The sequence below is a fragment of the Daktulosphaira vitifoliae genome, unplaced genomic scaffold (assembly GCF_025091365.1).
Source record: "Daktulosphaira vitifoliae isolate Bord-2020 unplaced genomic scaffold, ASM2509136v1 Scaffold_3, whole genome shotgun sequence".
Lineage (NCBI taxonomy): Eukaryota > Metazoa > Arthropoda > Insecta > Hemiptera > Phylloxeridae > Daktulosphaira > Daktulosphaira vitifoliae.
The window spans coordinates 19,616,545-19,637,948 of NW_026099574.1; the positions used below are offsets into that span (position 1 = coordinate 19,616,545).

At 23.4% G+C, this 21,404-nt stretch overlaps 3 protein-coding genes across 15 annotated transcripts; 2 read left to right on the top strand and 1 right to left on the bottom strand.

Moving 5' to 3' along the window:
• LOC126901631 (tetratricopeptide repeat protein 1) lies at nt 1-1,338 on the top strand. 3 transcript variants are annotated; one of them, XM_050678257.1, is made up of 5 exons: nt 1-205; nt 286-529; nt 592-765; nt 836-1,018; nt 1,074-1,338. In XM_050678257.1, exons 2-5 carry the CDS (start codon nt 299-301, stop codon nt 1,242-1,244), a joined length of 759 nt encoding a protein of 252 aa, XP_050534214.1. In that variant the 5' UTR covers nt 1-205; nt 286-298; the 3' UTR covers nt 1,245-1,338. The 3 variants fall into 3 exon arrangements, with proteins under 3 accessions (XP_050534214.1, XP_050534215.1, XP_050534216.1); XM_050678258.1 differs by having other exon boundaries at nt 294-529; XM_050678259.1 differs by having other exon boundaries at nt 309-529.
• Nucleotides 1,339-1,407: 69 nt separating this feature from the next.
• LOC126901641 (golgin subfamily A member 7) lies at nt 1,408-4,675 on the bottom strand. 6 transcript variants are annotated; one of them, XM_050678274.1, is made up of 6 exons: nt 4,345-4,561; nt 4,225-4,280; nt 3,665-3,817; nt 3,455-3,607; nt 3,280-3,381; nt 1,408-1,691 (listed from the first exon to the last, which is right to left on the bottom strand). In XM_050678274.1, the coding sequence occupies exons 2-6, from the start codon at nt 4,225-4,227 to the stop codon at nt 1,647-1,649; spliced, it is 456 nt and encodes a 151-aa protein (XP_050534231.1). In that variant the 5' UTR covers nt 4,228-4,280; nt 4,345-4,561; the 3' UTR covers nt 1,408-1,646. The 6 variants fall into 6 exon arrangements, with proteins under 6 accessions (XP_050534231.1, XP_050534229.1, XP_050534234.1 ...); XM_050678272.1 differs by having other exon boundaries at nt 4,212-4,280; XM_050678277.1 differs by lacking the exons at nt 4,225-4,280; nt 4,345-4,561 and adding an exon at nt 4,568-4,675.
• Nucleotides 4,676-6,795: 2,120 nt separating this feature from the next.
• On the top strand, nt 6,796-21,358 carry LOC126901611 (DNA (cytosine-5)-methyltransferase 3B-like). Of its 6 annotated transcripts, none has more exons than XM_050678215.1 (15): nt 6,796-7,227; nt 7,291-7,405; nt 8,139-8,272; nt 8,359-8,412; nt 8,489-8,600; nt 9,494-9,655; nt 18,836-18,936; nt 19,004-19,051; nt 19,525-19,589; nt 19,655-19,811; nt 19,871-19,964; nt 20,033-20,230; nt 20,521-20,668; nt 20,727-20,893; nt 21,169-21,358. In XM_050678215.1, the coding sequence occupies exons 2-15, from the start codon at nt 7,330-7,332 to the stop codon at nt 21,237-21,239; spliced, it is 1,587 nt and encodes a 528-aa protein (XP_050534172.1). In that variant the 5' UTR covers nt 6,796-7,227; nt 7,291-7,329; the 3' UTR covers nt 21,240-21,358. The 6 variants fall into 6 exon arrangements, with proteins under 6 accessions (XP_050534172.1, XP_050534170.1, XP_050534168.1 ...); XM_050678213.1 differs by having other exon boundaries at nt 6,798-7,032; nt 8,139-8,233; nt 8,314-8,412; XM_050678211.1 differs by having other exon boundaries at nt 6,944-7,227; nt 8,139-8,233; nt 8,314-8,412.
• The last annotated feature ends 46 nt before the right edge of the window (nt 21,359-21,404 follow it).

The window sequence follows — 21,404 nt, forward strand, 5'->3', positions numbered from 1 at the left end:
TTTCTAATCAAATTTTACAATACTACATTAACATTTCTCATTAGCATCGCTATTTCAGTAACCAATAAATTTAAGCACAATCGATTAATAGTGTCTCAGAAATCGTTAACTCTATGTAAAATTTCCTTTTTTTCACTCGAAGCTGAATTTGTGAATAAAATATTTTGTAAATTTAATCGGTTTTTACTTCCTTATTGCTAAATTGGTAAGTTGTATTGATGTATTCTTCTTGTATATTAGCAGAAATGTGCTAATTGTTGTTTCTTTGTAATTGTAATATTTGAGATCTATAGTTCTAATGTCGTCAGAAAGTAAAAACCATATTCCATCTAATGAAGAAGTTATAGAAGAACTTACTAAAGATCTTAAAAATTCTGCTATAATGGTAGATGAAAATCTAATTTCACAGGATGAGACGAAATCTTTAAACGAAGAATCTACTACAGAAAGTGAAATAAGGGATTTTGATTTTATTGATGATGAGGTATTAAGAAAAAGAGATGAAAATCTTAATGATAACGAGAAGCGGGTTTGTATAAATAAAGTTTTAAATCATCACAAAATTTAAATTAAATATATTGGTATATTTAGGAATTATTGCAGAAAGCTCTTAACTTGAAAAATGAAGGTAATATTAAATTTAAGAATGAAGAAAATGATGAAGCATGTAAATTATATACAGAAGCTTTAAGAATTTGTCCTCTAACATTTCAAAACAACAGAGCTATATTATTTTCCAATCGAGCTGCTGCTAAATCTACCATAGTATGTTAAAATCTTGAAATCAATAATTTGATAAAAATATATTAATAATGTAACTAATATTGTTCAATAGAATATTGAAAGCGCCATTCAAGATTGCACTAAATCAATAGAATTAGATCCTAATTATTTAAGAGCATATCTTAGAAGATCTAAACTGTATGAAAGAAATGAAAAACTAGATGAAGCATTAGAAGATTTAAAAAAAATTATAGAAGTTGATAAGTTTTATGGTGATGCTGCTTATAACATTACTGTAAGTTTTAATTGTATTGAATTTGATCTGTTAGTTAAGATATTTACCATTTTAGGTATTACAAGACAAAATTAACATAAGGAATGAAACGCTTAAAACAGAAATGATGGGTAAATTAAAAGAATTAGGAAATATGGTTTTAAAACCATTTGGACTATCAACTCAAAACTTTCAGGTCAACCAAGATCCAAATACTGGCGGTTATTCAATAAATTTCAAACAATAATTTTATTTTGTTACCAGTAATTTCAATATTTTGTATATAATGAGATAAAGTGAAATAAAAATTGAAAATTAATATTTTGATAATGAATACAATATTTTGTTGTTAGATTAATATTTTATTATCTAAAAAAGAAACTTCAATAATACAAAATAAAAATCAAATAAATGCAATGTTTAGTTTGCAATATTTAGTCTTTAAAGACTTACATATAAAACAAATAGTAATAAAGCTATAACTAACTTAGCACTACAACACAAAAATCTTCTCTGCTGGAATGCATTATAATCATTAAAATTTTATGATAAAATGCTAGTTTTCAATGCTACATTTGCATAACATCTCACAACTTATAAAAGTTTGCTTTTACATAAAGAATTCTTCCGTCGAGACGGATAATGTAAGTCATGCTCGCGCCACAACAGGCTGATCCAACAAAGTTATTTCTATCTGAAAAAGTAGCAATTAAGGAAAAATATTTTTTGTCACAAGTAACAATTGAAAGGATATATTTTAGTTTACATTTACTTTTTAATATAATGTTGATTTGAATGCATGTTACATGTCCTAAACAGTACTTAAAATTTAAGATAAATTATATAGATTATTCGTTTAACAGTTTTATCAATATATATACTAATTAATATTCTGATGATTTAAAAATCAACATATTTATTATTTAAGTATATTTTAAAACTAATTAGAATTTTTTTCTTATTTCAATAAAACATGTATCTCAGCATATCTCATAAATTACATTATTGGAAAATAGTAGTTGAATAACTATCTTTAAAGTTCATAAAATGATAAGCACCAACAAATTTATACAGAATTATTAAAAATTTGTTAACCGAAATGCTTATAACAATTAGGAAATTTTTTCCTTTTAATTCTTTTTACTCCTATAAATAATTATCTTTAATAAATTGCTGTTTTTATAAATTGCCATTCATCAATTAGTAAAGACTAATTTTTTTAATTCCTTAAAATAATAGTACATAAAAAACTTAAATGAGAAATAAAATCTAATATCTCAAAAAACAAACTACAGATTTTAAATCAATAAAAAATTAATTCATACACAAATAAAAATTCAAAAATCGCTATTCATTTTAGGTAAGGTTATAACCTTTTCTGGTGAAGTCACTGAAGGGAAAGCAATATATATATATATATTAATATATATATAATAATATATATATCTTTATCAGTGTTATTCATGCATCAATATAATTTACTTAATACAGTGAATATCAGATGCTGCAATGAAAAACAAAATTTACTAATAACACCAAAAAAAACTTTCTGTAAAAAAATCTGATAAAACCTTGATAAAAATTTTTTTTATTGGAATATTTTAAAAAGAATGAATTAAAAATAAATAAATTAATTGTTTAAATCAAAGGCAAAGAAGAATTTTTTTTTTTTAAAATAAAAGAAAAAAATTGAAATGAATTCATTTTGTCAGTTATGAACAAGGGATGGAAACTTATAGTTTTTAAGCTAATAGCATCATATCAACCATCAGTTTTCATGAAAATCATTAGAATAATAATTTAAGGCTTAAAATACTATAATATTTTTCCAAATAAGTGAATAATAAATCTTTAAAATCTAAAACTATGAATAAGTTAGTATTTTATTTTTATAATTGCAGTTTGAAATAATTTAGCAATACTATATTAAAACTTTTTCAAAATGGAAAATTGAAAATATGAATGGATATTATATCAATTTTTACAAATATAAGATGTGGAAATGCAAAGGGGGAAGTAAAAGAAATACTTTCCCCAAAATTTTAAGTCATTTTTTAAAAAATTCTCATATTTTAAGAAAAATAGATATATCCCCCTATAAAAAAAAATTTCTATATCCTTGCCTGGTATATGTAGATCTAAAGACTTATATTGTCCATACTGCCTAATAACATATTAAATAAGGCATTATTCTATAAGAATTAAAGTAACCAAATTGTGATTTTTATATTAAATTTAAACTTAAGCCTTAACTAGATTGAATATGTATATATAAAGGATACAATTCTTAATCCTCTTTCTACTGGATTGGTAAGTAGTAAACCCCTTGGTAAATATATCATTTCATTTTGTTCAACTATAAATTTGTTTACTTTTCGTAAACACTAAATAAAGTACATAAATATACATATGAAACTAATTATACAAAAAACAAAGTCATAATTTAAACAAATTTACTTTTTCATAATGAGTATCAACACAAAAAAACATTGTATAGACTGTAAAACAAGCAAAACAGCCTTCACAGTAGGTTTTACATGATGCTTTTTCTGCCTCAGCAAAATATGTATTCAATTGATTAATAGTGTACTCGAAAACAGATTTTTCAATCTACAATTATTAATAATTAATTATAGTAAATAATAACTTATTTACAATAACATTTACTTTGTTTTCTAGTTCTTGAGGAAAATTGGTTAAGAATTTTACAGCAGTACCATCTGAATAATCTCGCTGCACAAATACTTTTGCATACTGTGGTCCTTGAGTTTGACTTCCAGTAGTTCCTTGAGAAGATCTTATAGTTGGAGGCGACATTACCTAAGTCAAAAATGAAAATTCATATCAAAAATTTCAATACTATTTTTATACAACTTATTGAGTTATATTAGAAATAAATAAGACAAATTTATTGATTGAAAACTGCTCATAGAAAATTTTAAAACATGTAAATTCAAAAATATTTATTACTTTAAGACTAATAACAAATTAGATTAAGTTTCATTTTATATATAGTGCAGTAAAAAGTTTCAGAAATCAAACTTATTTTATTCTGCAGTTTTAGCAAACTAAAAGTAACATAAATCCATAAAATTGGACATGGATACTAATATCTATTTACACATATATTACAAGTTCCATTCTACAGAACATAAAAAAATCTTCAATATTCATTTCAAGAGGGTTTACAATATCAAACTATTATGATATTTACAACTATCATTCACCATATACGATAAAAAACTTCATTAGTTGTTTGAAATTAACTCTTCTATGCGATTTCCTTTCATGAAAAACATGTGAGTAATTAGCCAAAGAAATAATCTACATAGTAAAAATTTACTAACAGTAAAATATAATAAGTCGTCAATTAGAGTAATGATGTTTAAAAACCAAACTTTTATTGATACGAAATTTAAGTTCAATAATATGAATAAAAACAAAAAGAAATTTCTAATTTATCACTTTATCAACTGAAGGAAACTTTCTTGACACACAAATTTTTAATTTTACTTAAATAGCTGTTACGTTCCACTATTGATGTTAAAGATAAACCTTTTGTATACTAACAACGATAATTGGTCATGATCTTCGAGAAATGTCATATTCTGATAAATAATTGAAAAATGATAAAAACAGTACAGATGATATTGTAATCATAAAAAGACATTTTAAATTACGTAAATTGAATTTTAAATAGATTTTCTATTTTAGATTAATTTTATATATTTAAATCTAAATAAATAGGTCTTTTCAAATATATCGGAAATAATGTATTATAATTGTATTAAAGACATTTATGCAAAACTTCTGGCGTGTATAAGTAATCTATAGACTATAATCTAAAATTAAAACTTCGAACATGAAATAAAAACCTTTTTAAATTTATTTTTACATTCGAGTTTATTGAAAGACTTAAAAAAAAGGACATTTAATTGTACAGAGACAATTCTAAAAATTATTTTTAGGGTTGTGAATTGAAATTCGCCAACTGTTAATCAATGTGCGGACTAAATTGCCTAAATGAGAAACATAGCCGACATTATATTCTAAAAATACTGACCATTAATAAATTAAATAAATGTTTGGGGGATTTTGAGTTACATATATTTTTTGATTTATTAACTATAAATTATTCTTTAGAATCATTCCTTGTAACTTATTAGGGTGTCAACTTAATTTTTTCGAATGGCAACGTACATAATTTACTAGCTTATTCAATAGATAATGTATTTAAGAAAATTACTGGTCGATAACAATTTTTGGACCAGTATTGCGGAAGTTATTTTCTTTTTTACATCATGCCGAGAGGAATAGTACAATCAGGAAGTGACTAGTGATAGCCACCAGTCATATCTTTAAGTTTAATTTTCTAATAACAAATTGTTAATGTTTTGATGACTTCTCTTATTATAATATTGATCAATTGATATGTCGCTATACTTTTTTTTAAATAATTTATGAATTTTTAGACTATGTTAAATTGTATTTTTATTCTTTGTTTTTAGTAATAATAAAAAGTATTTTTTATTTTAAATTAGTAATTTTTTAGGCCTTTTCTTACAAACAATTTGAATGGGTCGATTATAATTATGGGAAAAAAAGGATAATCCTTTGAAAATAAAAGTTTTTGACAATTATAGGGTATTAATTCTAAAAAATGCTATTTATATTTAGGACAAATAATGAATTAAATGTAATATAACTTAAAGGACGCAGGATTATTACAAATTAAAAAGATAAGTTTTGTTTGATATTCTTATATTGCTGTATTAAAATTATTTATAGCGCTATTATTCGAAAAATAGTGATCGTTATAACATATTTTAAGAAAACCGTTTTTATAATAACTCATTATCCATGAGTCTTAATTTTAGCAAATATTATTATGAATTTATATTTAATCTTTATTATGTTTTGCTTGCCTGGTGCTTTGCCCCAGACCCGGTTCCTTACGGAGCGTTAAGCCTTTAAGGGTATTCATACAGTTAGATCATTGATTCCGGTAAGAGGCCACCCGTTTTTTGATAAATTTTTAAACGCTTATGGTGTGCTAAAAAAAGTATTCTTATCTTCGTGAATAATTTTTATAAGATAAAATCGTTGAGCTCTTTTAATAAAAAAACAAAATTTTAAATCGGATATCGTTAAATAATTTTACCAGCATTGTCAAATTTTTCAATGTTTTTTTTATAATAAGATGTTTTCAATAAATGTAAATTGTGTTTTGTAATTTGGGTTTACAATGTTTATTAATTTACTATGTAATTCTTCATTTTTCTCCTTTTTCTTTTTCTTTTCTATCCTAGTTATTTGTCTTAAACTATTAAAATAAACTCTTATCTTAAATTACCACTTGACACGATCTCCCACATCATCGATGCACATATCAGTCGTCCTTATTTCCTCATCTAGTATACAATTAATTTAAATATATTCTATTTTTTTGTTAAAGGGTTTTTACTCATTTATTCTCAACCGAAACTGTCACTGAACACAACTATTAATGAAAGTTAGGGATTTTGGGGAATTGCATGTGTGTCCGTGCTACCTTCTTGAACTAAAATCGTCAAGAAGAAATAAAAAAGATATACTTGATATTTTTTACCAAAATATAGTTTTATTTTTTTGTAAGAAAGTATATTAAATTATTTGGTTTTAATTTGACATAGGCGCGATCTAGAGTGAATTTCGGGACTTAGACTTCTCAAAGTTAAATAAATTATGTGTATTTTTATATGGGCATATATTTGTAGAATAGAAAAACATCTTAATAATTTTGTTTAAAATTAGGCTTTAGTAGTTTTTCAATATAAAACAAAGCGTATAATGACGCCATTTTGTGACATTGTCTATGCTTAGAAGTGTCTTTTTTACTTCCATGATTTTTAAATGATTCGGAACTTATAATGAAAATTACGCGTCTTTATATAGCTTGTAGCCTTAACCATTAATTTATTAGTCATGCGAAATAGCCGTGCTGTCCTCAACAAGCTATTTCAAATTACTTAATTCAAACTTATTTAGATTTTTAAGTAATAATTACTTTTACTTGATATTAACTTCATATAATTATTTTGTTTCTTAGTAATATAATAATAATATATTATTTCACTATATTATATTCACTAGTAATATTATATTTATTACTTAGCCAGTAAAATTCAACAAACGATATTCATTTAAAATTTTGATATTATTCTTGTAAAATGTTCGTTAATGTAATTAATGTACATAAAAGATTTGTAACTGAACCTCTTTCAGTTAAGTTATTAATTACTTTTAAATTACAGAAATTATTGGAGAATATTTGAATATTTTTTGGTGTCATAATGAAGATAGATCTAGACCATGATCATGGACTTATAGTTTGGGGAAAATTAACTCGAAAAGAAGATGCATGGGCTGGTACATTATAATTAATTTATCTCTAACAATGAATTATAATTTATTGCTTCCTCTAGTAACTAAAAAATGAATAAATTAAACTGAAAGTTTTTACAGTATTTAAATTGTAATCTACTTACAATCTTCTCTTATATTTTATTTATTAAATTTATTATTAAAAAATAAATATTAAGAATCTCTTATTTTAAGTTTTATTGAAAAATATCTTGTAATTTGATAATTGTTAATAAATTCAGTGGCAAAAGAACATATGTCCTAAATAATTATTTTTTTTTCTTTTTAATATCTTGTTATTAGTTAATTTGCCAATCAAAATTGAAATTAATAAATAATTTTTTTTGAACATGTATCTTTATGCAATTGTATAACATAAATAAACAAATTTTAATCACCTTAAATATACAATTAAAAAGATTTAACAAATACCTCAACATTATTTAATTTCATAATGAATAACTTAATTTCTATTTTTAGAAAAACAAGAATGGTACCTTTAAAAGTAAAAGTTTTTTATAATTATTGTTTTTTATCTATACAATGAATTATAAAGTACTATCAAGTTTTTAGTGTAGGTTGGATTGAAATGTTGTTCTTAATAATTCTTTTTAAATACATTATAATATTATTTTTGAGTTAATTGTAAAATTGTAATTAACTGTAATCTTAATTAGGATTTAATAGGTAAATTTTAGTAAAAATTTCTTTATGGATCAATCAATAAATATTTTTTTAGCTATGATTATATCTACCAAAAAATTAGACTTGATTTTTGAAGAAAAGGAAAGTTATTCTTGGGTCTGGTGGTTTAATCACAATACATTTTCTCATGTAAGAATCTTATTAACTCAACTTCACAACCAAATTATGGTATTAATTATAAAGAATTTACTATAAATATATATTTTCAGTTAAAAAATGATTTAATATTTGATTTTTGTTTGGAATTTAAAAAGTATTCAAGTTTTGCAACAGGTCAACGTGGAAGAGGCATTGAGGATGCTGTGAAAGTATTATTTCTATTTAACAATTAAAATTTTGAAATATAAATTACTTTTAAAAATTTTATTTGTTTTATTGTTTCAGATTTTGTTAATAAGATTTGGAGTAGAGGTACCATCATATTTATTTGAAAAATGTAATACCTTGTTACCTTGGGCTAATAATCATTTTGAAGAGATAACAAAAGACAAGATAGGTATTGAAATTAGATAGCTGTAAAATATTATAGATTAATATCCTTTTTTATTGTAAATTTTATAAAAAAAAAAAATTTAGAATGTTTAGTAATGAAAGTTAAATTAAATATTGAATATTACTGATTCACTCTAAGGTAACAAGGGTTTGTATTCCTAAATTATTTTATTTTAGTGATTATATGTAGGGTGTTGGTTTAAAATATTTCACGAGTAGTAAAATATTATTCAGTAAGACTTGAAAAAATCATAAAAGTGAAATGAATATTTCGAGCTGAATGTTTTTAACTCTATTGAACACTTATGTACGAATACAAATTTTTCCAGTTATATAAAAAAATAAGTCTAGACATTTTCCCTTTTATTAGGTTTTTATTAAGAAGATCTTACAACTACCATTTCTAGACTATATTATATTTTCTATAATACTAGTTATTTAAATATATATTTTAAGTGTTACAATAAAAAAATTTCTATTTTTCATTAATTTTATTTTACTGTAATAATTAATTTTGACTTCTAAATTGACATGTGTGATTTTCTACAAAATATGTGTTTTCATTATCATATTAAAATGTTTTTTGTTGATCTAATATTTTTTTTATTTCTTATTGAAGTTAAATATTATGAATAACATTATACAGTTAAATTTTATGTTATATTTGTATTAATCATTAAAACTTAAAAAGAATTTTTTTCCTGGAATATATTTTAAATAATTAAAATTAAATTAAAAAAATTATTTTAGTAATCCTAAGTCTATATTGATAGTATTTATTATCTAAGTATTGGAATTTGATTTTATTTACTTCAAATTTTTCTAGCGACACAACATTAATTGTTTATCAAAATTATTATTTTTTAAGATATTAATTCAAATTTATTTTGAATGCAGGTAAGTTTAGAAGAGGTGAAGAATATTTTATTCCAAGAGACATAATAGATAAAATTAGATGTTTAAATGGTAAAAATATTAAATTGACAATTGAAAAAAATCTTGAAAACAATTTTATTCACCCAAGACGCAATAAAAAGAACACTAAAATTCAACACAGTTGTAAGTAAAAAATATCTTTTACTTCATTTATTTAAAAAATTTTATAGGATAAATACTCATTTATTATGGTATGTAATATGATAAGATAAAAACAATAAGTATGGTAATAAGTGGGACATATTTTAATAAAGAGTAAAATTTGTTGAAATTTAAATATTAAATATAATAATTATTTAAAAAAAGACTGATGACTAAGCATTTACAACTCGGCTCTCACCGAACCAATATCTCTCCACGATATGTCAAAAGATCTCAAATCGTATCTAGTCAAAGACATTACCCTCAAAAATTGAAAAAAAATCCCCCGTACCCCGTAAATGAGGGAAACCTCCAAAATAATTACAAATTTAAAAATCCCTAATTTTCGAAATTTTTTTACTTAAAACTGCCATAACTTTTTCAAAAATAAAGATATCAATATAATTCTTTTTTATATAGATGCATAATATCATTACCTNTTTTTTTACTTAAAAGTGCCATAACTTTTTCAAAAATAAACATATCAATATAATTCTTTTTTATATAGATGCATAATATCATTACCTTTCATTTGGTATATTTTTTTCATAAATTTAACCCTTAACCTGCCCACAAGGGGGGATTTAAAATGACAACTTTTTCACAAAAAATTAACTTTTTTAACTTAACTTTTGAAAGTGTTCCGGAAATACTGACACTTTTATATATATATATTAAATTAAAGATAATGTAATGTACTTTATTATGGAAAAAATTTTGGACTTTATTTTGTTTTCATAGTGAAAACAGTCATCGAAGTTAATAAAAAAAATAAGATTTTTGTAAAAAAATTCTTTTTCATATTTTTAACTTTATAACGCTATAACTCTTTGAAAAATGTATGTATCAATACAATTTTTTTATGAGACATAATATTTATATACTTCTTTAATTCGACATACTTGTTTTTTAAATCGGACCATTTCCCTTAATACAGGGGGGGTTCAAAACATAAAAATGCATAGAGAAAGTAAAACTTTTTCAACTTGACTTTTGAAAATGTTCCAGAAAGTTTAACACTTTTATATATGTCTTAAATTAAAGATAATGTAATATTTTTTATTATGAAAAAAAAAAATTTGACCTCTGGACTTGTCTTTGTGGTGAAAATGGCTACCAAATGCTATTTTCGTGTGAAAATTCTCGATTTTATTTTTTACATTTTTAAATTTATAATGCTATATCTTATTGAAAAATGTATGGATCAACATAATTTTTTTATGAGATATAATATTTTTTTAGAAATCCCTTTTTCATTAAGGATATTAATAAGGAAATAGCAGATCATGTAGCTTTTGGAATAATGCACCAATTTTTTTAAAATTAAACACTATCTAAAGATTTGCATCGAAGCCTTTTTTTTTATAGTGATTTTAATCACTGTCAGATATTATTATACTTGATTCAACTATGCCATGTCACCACTGTGCCGCGACCCCCCTGTGCTGGGTTTTTTTTTTAATCTGACCATTCACCTGCCCACATTGGGGGATCTAAAATGATAACTTTTCTACAAAAATTTAAATTTTTGAAAGTGTTTCAGAAATGCTGATACTTTTATACATATTTTAAATTAAAACTTATGCAATATACATTTTTAATTTAAAAAAAAATTCTAACTACATTATTTTCGTGGTGAAAATGGCTGCAGTATTATTTTTAACATATTGAAAATCAAAATCATTAATAATTTAAAAACAATTTTTTTTTTTTGTTTTTAATTATTTTTATATATGTAAATATTCATTTTTTAATAGTTAGTAATAATATCAAATAGTTAGTGTTGGAAAAAGTCTAATTTCAAATTTGAAAACATTGCGAAAAATTGATTTAGAAAAGTATATTTTTGATTCCTATGAAAGTTCTATGTAGACCAGTGGTCGGCAACCTTTTTTAATTCTCGGGCCACATTTACAAATTAAAAAGAGTTCGCGGGCCAGATAAAAAAAAAAAATTTATAATTACATTGTTTATTATGCAAAAAAATACTATCTAAAACTTAAAATAATAAAATGTATAAAATAAAAATTACAGTTTTTAATATATTTATAATATGAAAGTATGAATGTAATGTATTGGTAAAATGCTTAATGTGATTTTTGTTGTTGGATAATGTTAATTTATTTTTAAAAACTTGACATTCAGAATCTATTTTTCTTTGTTTATTAACGTGCATTATTATTATTCGTTTAAAATTTAAATTAATGGCCAAATAAACGATCACTATAAATATAAAATATAAATTGCAGTATTATAGAAATTTAAAGCTACAGACGATGCAAACATCACATACCCGTACGAAAAACGCAACGTAACTGAAAAGAATCGAAAACTGAGATTATAAGTTAAATATACATGTACTTATTATCGGTAATATTATTATCTAATCGGTAATTGTCAAGGTATATCTATCATTATAAAATATGTTATATAAAATACCCGTACCAAAAACGCAACGTTCAATTATATTTATACAAAATGATATTCAATTAAATTAGTCGATTTAGAATTTAAAGCGGGCCGTATTCAATAGCCACGCGGGCCGCATCCGGCCCACGGGCAGCCGGTTGCCGACCACTGATGTAGACTAATTTATTTATTCATAAGTAAATAAAAATTTTTTTATAAAGTATTGCATCGGAAAAAGAATAAAATAGTATGTTGAGATAAACCACCAGTAGAAGTATGGAATGTATTAGGCGGTGTTGGCATATTATGCCTTAAAGGTGGTTAAAAGATCTTTTAAATAAAATCTTATTAGAAGGGGAAATGCCAAATGAATGGAGGAATAGTATTGTGGTGCCCATATTTAAAGGTAAAAGAGACATACAAGAGTGTGGAAAATATAGAAGCATGAACTTATGAGTTATAGTATGAAAATTTGGGAAAAGGTTAAAAAAACCAAATTCGATTTATGTCTGGTAAGTCAAAAATAGAGCCATTATTTTATGTAAGACAATTAATGGAAAAGTGTAGGAAAAAGAAAAAAAAGCTGTGTATTATAGATATAATATTTATAAATTTTGAGAAAGCATGATAAAGTACTGAGAGAGGTTTTAAAGTGGGCATTAATGAGAAATGGAGTTCGAAAAAGGTACATTAATATAATAGAAAATATGTATGATGGCTATTGTACCAAGGTAAAAAGTGTGGGAGGAGTAACAGAAGGTTTTAGAGTAAGAGTTGGAGTGCACCAAGGTGGGTAAAAGAACGGTGCTATTGATGAGTATATAAAACACATACTTACTAACATACATAATTAAGGGTGGTTGAAATAGAGAGAAGCACCTATTTTTTTAGTTTTTTATAGTTTATTTTTATGAAACCTTATAACTTAAAAATGTTAAACTTTTTTTAATTAAACTTGCTTTAAACAAGTGTGAAATTGATATCATTAAATAGATACATTTACGAAAAAAAAAAATTGTATTGTTTTGATTAATGTGATGTTTTTAGGAACTTTTATATAATTACTATTAATGTTAAGTGTATGAAATAAATACAAAATTTCATTAAAATCGCTATTTTTGTTGTAATAAATCATTTCTACATAACTCTTGGTGTTTAAGTAGATGTTGAACTGAAAACTGAGAATTAAAAAAGTAGAGAATTCTATTCTGTATAGTTATATTCTATATTATTCTTTAATATAGTGATATTCAGAAATATTTTGTATGTAGTTTTACTTATGATTTTGTCTGACAATATGTTAGTAAATTTAATTTTAACCTATATCTTCTATTTGTTCTTACTCGTTTTTTATTAATTAGTATTAATTTTAAAAATTAAAGATGATAGAGAATATCTAATTACGTATTTTGAATCTGTGCAATAAATTGATCTAGAAAAGTATATTGTAGTCACTGATGAAAATTCCTTGTAGACCGGTGTATTTATTTATAAGTAACAAAAAAATTTTTTTTTGAAAAGCATTGCATCAAACTATTTAAATTTTATACATGTTTGTTGGAGAAGTAACAATTTTTTTTCTATGTGCAAATGGCAGTCAAAGTAGAACAAAAAATAGGAGTTAATTTTGCTTTTGGAATATTCCACCAATTTCTAAAAATGAACACTACAGATTTGCATCATAACATTTCTTAGGATAATGATATTAATCACTGTCAGATATCATCTATACTTGTTTCAACTATGCCATGTCCACACAGTCCTATCATTGTTTTATTATAATTTTTACAGAAAGTATCTATTTTTATTTTTGGTTGACCCAAAATGATCCAAGTTCAACAGTCTAGTCATTTTTTAAATCTTTTATAATACAACTGATTTTCTTCATCCATTCATTTTCATCATTGTTTGGATACCAAATCTGGAAGACATTTTCTGTGTTAGTGATATGTTCAATCTGTACTTCTCATTTAATAATTTGACACTTATGAAATGGAAGTAGAATATTAATGTTTTTTTTAGAAAATATGAAGCTTAGGTTATCATTTGTTACTCTTAACCAATGACCAAATTTATTCCAAGCTTTTCTAATATATATCCTCAAATTTAGCTGAAGCAGTATCAGAATTTAAAAATGCTTTATATTTCATATCAATGACTTTAAACGACCAGTTAAGTCTGAGACTGATTATTACATATTTTACATCATCCACATTGTGTAATTTAAATTATTCATATGTTTTTCAATGTTGGCAAATTCTCTATCTAAAATAGAGTAACTATGCCCTGATATTAAAATTTATGCCCAATCGTATTAAATGTACCATTAGCAACTAATCAAATATATAGGGAAAGAAGCTTCCTATTTTTAAGTTTACCCGCGCAGTTTTTACTTTAAGCTATTAGATATTATACGATATTAGATATCGTTTGTAAAATGTCCTGAATGAATAGACTATAATATTCTTATTCCTTTTGCGTTTATCATTAAAAGTGGTGAAACTAACTTTCTCTTTATTAGTAAGATAAATTATTTTTTGTTGACTGATAGTAAAAATGTCAAGAAAAGTATTTTTGTACACTCTTTTGTGATCTTCGTCTCCATTACGTGCTGTAGAACCTATAGTTTAGCCTTCTACTATTTCTGATATAATTTTTTTTTTTTTTTTTGAGTTTCATAAGCTTTTTCTTTAATTTTTACAATTTGGATTATGTTAAAAATATATTTTTTATTATTTATTTTTAATAATAAAAAAATTATTTTGGTTTTTAATTTTTTGGAAATTTTAAAAAATAGAATGTGTTATAAATACTCATTAGCAGAGCTGAACCCACACGTACTGCATACCTTCTCTTTGTATTAAAATGCTTGTAACTCAATTAGTATTTAATATAAAGTTGATATAGACCCATCAAAATTTTTTGTAAGTAAAGGGGTATACAATGGGTATTTTGAAATATCAAAAAAATTAAAATATAATAATATTTTTAGCTTCGATGCGAAGCGGAGAAGGTATTAATTTTACTAAGATGTGTTTTTTTTTTTTTTTTATGTCTGTTGCCACTTTTTCTCAGCTCTCACTGGACCGATTTCTTTCAAAAATACGTCAAAAGATCACAAATCGTATCTAGTTGAAGACATTACCCTTAAAAATTGAAAAAAATTCCCTCGTTCCCCGCAAATGGGGGAAATATCCAAAAAAATTACAAATTTAAAAATCGCTAATTTTCGAAATTTTTTCACTTTTTTTTCTTAAAACTTCCATAACTTTTTGAAAAATCAACAAATCAACATAATTTTTTTTTATACTAAAACCTTAGATATTTACCTTTCATTTGATATCATTTTTTTGAAAATCTATCACTTAACCTGCTCATTGGGGGGGATTTAAAATGGCAACTTTTTTACAAAAATTAATTTTTTCAACTTAATTTTTGAAAATGTTCCGGAAAGACTGCGTCCTTTAAACATATATCAAATTAAAGCTTATTTTATGTACTACAAAATGAAAAAAAAAAATTTGTCCCGACACTTTTTTTTCTACATTTAAACGGCTGCCGTAGTTAAAAAAACACTATTTTTGTGTTAAAATTTTCGATTTTCGATTTTAAATTTTCAACTTAAAAATGCTATAACTTTTTGAAAAATGTATATATCAGCACAAATTTTTTTTTTCTAAATACATTATAAGTACATCTTTCATTTGACATACTTTTTATTAAAATTGGACAATTTCCCCTTATATAGGGGGCGTTCAAAACTTAAAATATTGTAAAAAACATAGATCTTTTTCAACTGAACTTTTGAAAATGTTCCGGAAATACTGCGTCCTTTAAACATATATCAAATCAAAGGTTATGTTATATACTATCAAATGAAAAAAAAAAATTTGTCCCGACATCTTATCTTCTATGTGCAAATGGCTGTCGAAAATTTAAAAAAAAATGTAATGTTTGCGATAAAAATTACATTTTATCGGGATGTTTTTTGTACTTAAAACTGCCATAACTTTTTCAAAAATGAACAAATAAAAATAATATTTTTTTGTATTGAAACCTTAGATATTTCCCTTTCATTTGATATAATTTTTTTTGAAAATCTAACACTTATTCTGCTCACTGGGAGGATTTAAAATAGTAACTTTTTTACAAAAAATAACTTTTTCAACTTAATTTTTGAAAATGTTCCGGAAATACTGCGTCCTTTAAACATATATAAAATTAAAGCTTATTTTATGTACTACAAAATGAAAAAAAAAAATTTGTCCCGACGATCTATCTTCTATACGCAAATGGCTACCATATTCAAAAATATGCTATTTTTGTATGAAAATTATGGGTTTTGTTTTTTATTTTAATAGAAGTTGATGTGGNTGGGTTTTGTATTTTATTTTAATAGAAGTTGATGTTGCTTTTGCAATTATCCATCAATTTTTTAAAATTAAACACTATCTACAGATTTGCATCGAAGCGTTTCTTATGATAGTGATTTTAATCACTGTCAGATTAAATCTATACTGAACCCAACTATGCAATGTCTCCACTATGCCACGACCCCACTGTGCTACCGTTTTTATTATTTATTTTAAATAATAAAAAATATATTTTTAATATTGTCAAAATTTTTTAAAAAAAAGTTTAAAAAATAACGCAAAATTATCACTGGATCAAAAGTTCTTAAAGATGTTAAAATCTGGTGGGACGCAGTCTATAACAAAAGTTAGAGTTCACCCATTACTAATCTAATAAATTGTTTTATGTGTAGTTTCAATAGTTTGTGCATGATATGCAGATTATACTTTTGTAATTTTGAAAACATTGGCTGAAAGCAACGCTTTAGACCATATTTTATCCCCTTTGTATACTAGTAAACCAGTATTGTGTTTATTTCTTTATATTATATATATATTTAATTTTAAAGGATCTTAAATTTTATATAAAAATAAATTGCTATGGTGTAATGACATTTCAATACTATTTGAAAGTTGGCCTTGTAGAGGTAAAGACCTATATATTTTATATTAATCAAAAAAAAATATATATTTTATTTGATTTGAATATAATTTAAACCTTAAATTAAATAATACAAAAATATTTAAAAAAAAATTAAATATATTAAATAAATAAATAGAATATTTTAAAAAACCCAGCACAGGGGGGTCGCGGCACAGTGGTGACATGGCATAGTTGAATCAAGTATAATAATATCTGACAGTGATTAAAATCACTATAAAAAAAAAGGCTTCGATGCAAATCTTTAGATAGTGTTTAATTTTAAAAAAATTGGTGGATTATTCCAAAAGCTTCATAAACTGCTAGTTCCTTATTAATATCCTGATTAAGAAAAAGTATGTCGAATGAAAAAGGGATTATTAAAAAATAGTATTTCTTATAGAAAAATTATGTTGATCCATACATTTTTCAAAAAGTTATAGCATAATAAAGTTAAAAATGTAAAATACAAAATCGAAATTTTTCACACAAAAATAGCATTTGGTAGCCATTTTCACCGTGAAGATAAAATAAAGTCCGAAATTTTTTTTTCCATAATAAAGTACATTACATTAGCTTTAATTTAATATATATATAAAAGTGTCAGACTTCTCGGAACATTTTCAAAAGTCAAGTTGAAAAAATTAATTTTGTGAAAAAGTTGTCATTTTAAATCCTCCCCTGTGGGCAGGTAAAGGGTCAGATTTATAAAAATATATATAAAATGATAGGTAAATATCTCATGGATCTATAAAAAAAAATTACATTGATTTGATAATTTTTAAAAAAGTTAAGGCAGTTTTAGTAAAAAAAATTGAAAAAATGACGTAAATTAGCGTTTTTTAAATTTGTAATTCTTTTAGAGATTTCCACCATTTACGGGGAATTAAGGCAATTCTTTCAATTTTTGAGGTTAATGTCTTTGACTAAATACAATTTGTGATCTTTTGACGTATTATTGAAAGAAATCAGTAGTTCGGTGAGAGCTGAGAAAAAGTGATAACAGACACAAAAAAAAAAGCTAATAAAATTAATACTTTCTCAGCTTTGCATTGAAGCTAAAATTNAAAAAAAGCTAATAAAATTAATAATAATAATAATAATAATAAGTAAGTCTAAATACTAAATTTAAATTATTAGAATAATTCATTCTAATACTTCAAATATTTTAATACATGTCCATTGTAAATAGAAGTTTATTTGTAAATATAAGGTCTTGCTAAGTAAATTAATTATTGAGATAGAATAAATGTGTTTTATATTCAATTTACTTAGCACTATACTACATTTTTATAGTGTTTAAAAATCTTATAAATTATACAAGTATTTTTTTACTAGAAATTTTTCACACTAAGCTTGGCAAAAAATGTTTATATTGGGATTTATAAATACAATAAGAAAAAAAAATGTTATAATTTTTTTTGATGTCAAATTATTTATTTGGTAGGATTGGGTTCATAAACAGCACTTAATGTATCACTTAATTTGTCTTCTACTTAATCAGTAATACTCATTGTATTTTTTATAATTATGAAATTAATGGAATTGTTTTTTTATCTATTATAAAATAGTCGTCACACCAACATTACTAATACTACTATTCCTATTATTAATAAATATAGTATTAGCATTTAAGTATATTAAAAACAATATTTTTAATTGAGCATGTTAATTCAAGTTAGTATAAAATTAGTTAATTTAAAATTGTACTAGGTATATATATTTATATTAGTTTTTTAAAATGTTTTGATGATTTTACAGCTAAAATAGAATATCGTTATTGTTTATCATGTCGTATTGCTTCTCAAGATTTGACTTATAATCATCCTTTATTTCATGGATCATTATGTAAAATTTGTTTTGTAAGTTATAATTTTATAAAAAGTTTAATCCTATAAACTTTTGTATTAAATTATATCAAAAATTTAGGAACGAGTAAAAGATTTATTGATGCCAATTGCTAGTGATAGCTCAAATGTAAGTTAAATTAAATAAGCATGTAAAACTTATGTATAATAAACATTTTTTATTGTTTCGTAATTTACTTATATTTAAATCTGATTAATTTAGAGAAATTCGCAAAAATTTAAATAGATTTAATAGTTTGAAGTCCAACTCATATTATTAGGGTTTAAGCATACTTATGAATTTTATTAACTAACTGGCTAAGTTTAATGAAAGATTTTGTTTTATATCTTAAGCTTAATTGAAAATTACGAAAGCCAGTGTTTTACTTTAAAATACTTTAAAATATATAAAATATTTTCAATGGTGTACATACGGTTACATATATATATAAATAATTTAAATTTCAGTTCATTCAATCAGACATTATATTTTTATAAATGCTAACTACTCATAATTCTGTAATAATTTATGGATATTAATTTTTATATTAGAAATGTTAAACATTTGATTAGTTTCTAATAATAGTTACGTTTCTATTATAGCCTGTGTGTTGTGTGTGTGTTTCTTTAGAGCATGATGAATTAGTATTGTGTGATGTTTGTATACGGTATGAGTCTTATTAAAAATATATCATATCATAATTATGTACCATCAATATATTTTATTTCATAGATCTTACTGTACAGTATGTTTGAATATCTATTGTGGACAAGGTGGTTTAAAAGAAATATTAAGGAAAAGTCCTTGGAGTTGTTTTGCTTGTAATGAATATCCAAATAGTATTATAAGTGGACTAGTCAGAAGAACAAATTTTGAACAATTACAAAATGTATTTATTTAATTAATTTTTATTTTAAGATTTAATAATTTTAAAAGTTATAATTGCAGGTGTATGAATTGTACCCAGTAATCAAGAAAAATAAAATTAGAATAAATCCTATAGAAATAAGTATTTTAGTTTTGAAACATAATTCTGATATAAGTAAGTTTTTGTTAGTATTCTATTAAAATGTATAAGAATTGTTTATTAAAAATGAAAATGGTTGTTAGTATCAAAAGTGTTAGAGTTATTAAAATGGCAATGTAAAGTATTCAATTATTGTTTAAATGATGGCAAAGACTGTACATGTAACATTCAAGATGATTTGCATATTACAACTTCTGATTTATTAGAAAAAAAAAGTTCTTTTAATATACTAATGAAATATTATCCTAATATAAGTGATGAAAATGATTTAAAAAAATTTGGTAAGTACTATTTTTTGATTTTATCATTTGTATCAGTCTTGGATACTTATTTAAATTTTACTTTTAAATTATTTTGAAAAAATATCTATATTATTTAAGTTTTACAATTTATGTAATTTCGAAAACATTTTTTTTTTTAAGTATATAAAGTTATTATAATATATTATTAAGTACAGTAGACAATTTTAGTATGAAAGATAAACACAATTTTGTCTTAAAAATAAAAAAAATAAATATGTAAATAGACTTTTGAATTTAAATTATTATATAGAATACAATTTATTTTTTAGATGAAAATGGTGTTTTAGAAGAGTTTTTTGATTTTATTAGAATAAAAAATATAATTGAAAACACACATCATAAAAATGAAAATTCCCTTATATGGGTATTTGAAACGAGTGCATCAATTACATATTTAGAACAAAAAATAATAACTAGGTATATATTTTAAATAAAATGTTAAAAATTATCTAGTATAATAATAAATAATTTTTAGATTTTGTAATAACACACGACCTACACTAGTAGGAATGCATGTGCATGATGTCAGACATAGAAGTCGATTTATTTGGACAAATTTATATCTACAAAATATAGAAAAATATCAAGACGTTAACTTATTTCCAAAAAAAGATATGTTTTATAAAACTTCAAATGATTGTGGTAGTTATCCAATAATTTTTTAGTAAAAATAAAAATAGAGATTAAGATAAAAAGATAGTTTTATTAATTATTTAAATAAAATATTTATTTTAAAATCTAACACATCAACTTTTTTGACAGTTGATAATGTATATAATCCTATAAGCAACTATTAACTATTAACTTAATCCTATAATCAAATTATAAAAAAAAAACCAGTACAATGTGGTTGCTGCATAAAAGTGGTTTTTTTATGTATTCTTATCTAATGTTAATTTTTTTTTTTCATATTATAGGTTACAGCGATCTATGGTGTTGCAACTCTATACATGTAGTTTTAAAGAGTATCAAAAAATTAAGCAACTAATTTACCTTTTAAAAGAAAATTTCAAAATTATTTTAATTATTATATTATTTAGATACATATATAATTATAAAAAGTGTATAATTTTTTATTTTTTAAATATTATAGAATATATAGCAGTTGTTACATCAATTTTTACATTATTTTAAAGTCTGGTATCTTGTACAG

What these genes read in the sequence shown, in the direction of transcription:
- LOC126901631 (XM_050678257.1), top strand. Translation starts at nt 299, where the DNA reads ATGTCGTCAGAAAGTAAAAACCATATTCCATCTAATGAAGAAGTTATA. An exon ending in TTAATGATAACGAGAAGCGG is followed by an intron (nt 530 to 591) that starts GTTTGTATAAAT and finishes TGGTATATTTAG; the next exon opens with GAATTATTGCAGAAAGCTCT. An exon ending in CTGCTGCTAAATCTACCATA is followed by an intron (nt 766 to 835) that starts GTATGTTAAAAT and finishes ATTGTTCAATAG; the next exon opens with AATATTGAAAGCGCCATTCA.
- LOC126901641 (XM_050678272.1), bottom strand. An exon ending in CTCAAGAACTAGAAAACAAA is followed by an intron (nt 3,608 to 3,664) that starts GTAAATGTTATT and finishes TAATAATTGTAG; the next exon opens with ATTGAAAAATCTGTTTTCGA. An exon ending in TAGAAAGAGGATTAAGAATT is followed by an intron (nt 1,692 to 3,279) that starts GTATCCTTTATA and finishes CTACTTTTTCAG; the next exon opens with ATAGAAATAACTTTGTTGGA.
- LOC126901611 (XM_050678213.1), top strand. Translation starts at nt 7,330, where the DNA reads ATGAAGATAGATCTAGACCATGATCATGGACTTATAGTTTGGGGAAAA. An exon ending in GATAACAAAAGACAAGATAG is followed by an intron (nt 8,601 to 9,493) that starts GTATTGAAATTA and finishes TTTTGAATGCAG; the next exon opens with GTAAGTTTAGAAGAGGTGAA. An exon ending in ATTTTGAACAATTACAAAAT is followed by an intron (nt 19,812 to 19,870) that starts GTATTTATTTAA and finishes TTATAATTGCAG; the next exon opens with GTGTATGAATTGTACCCAGT.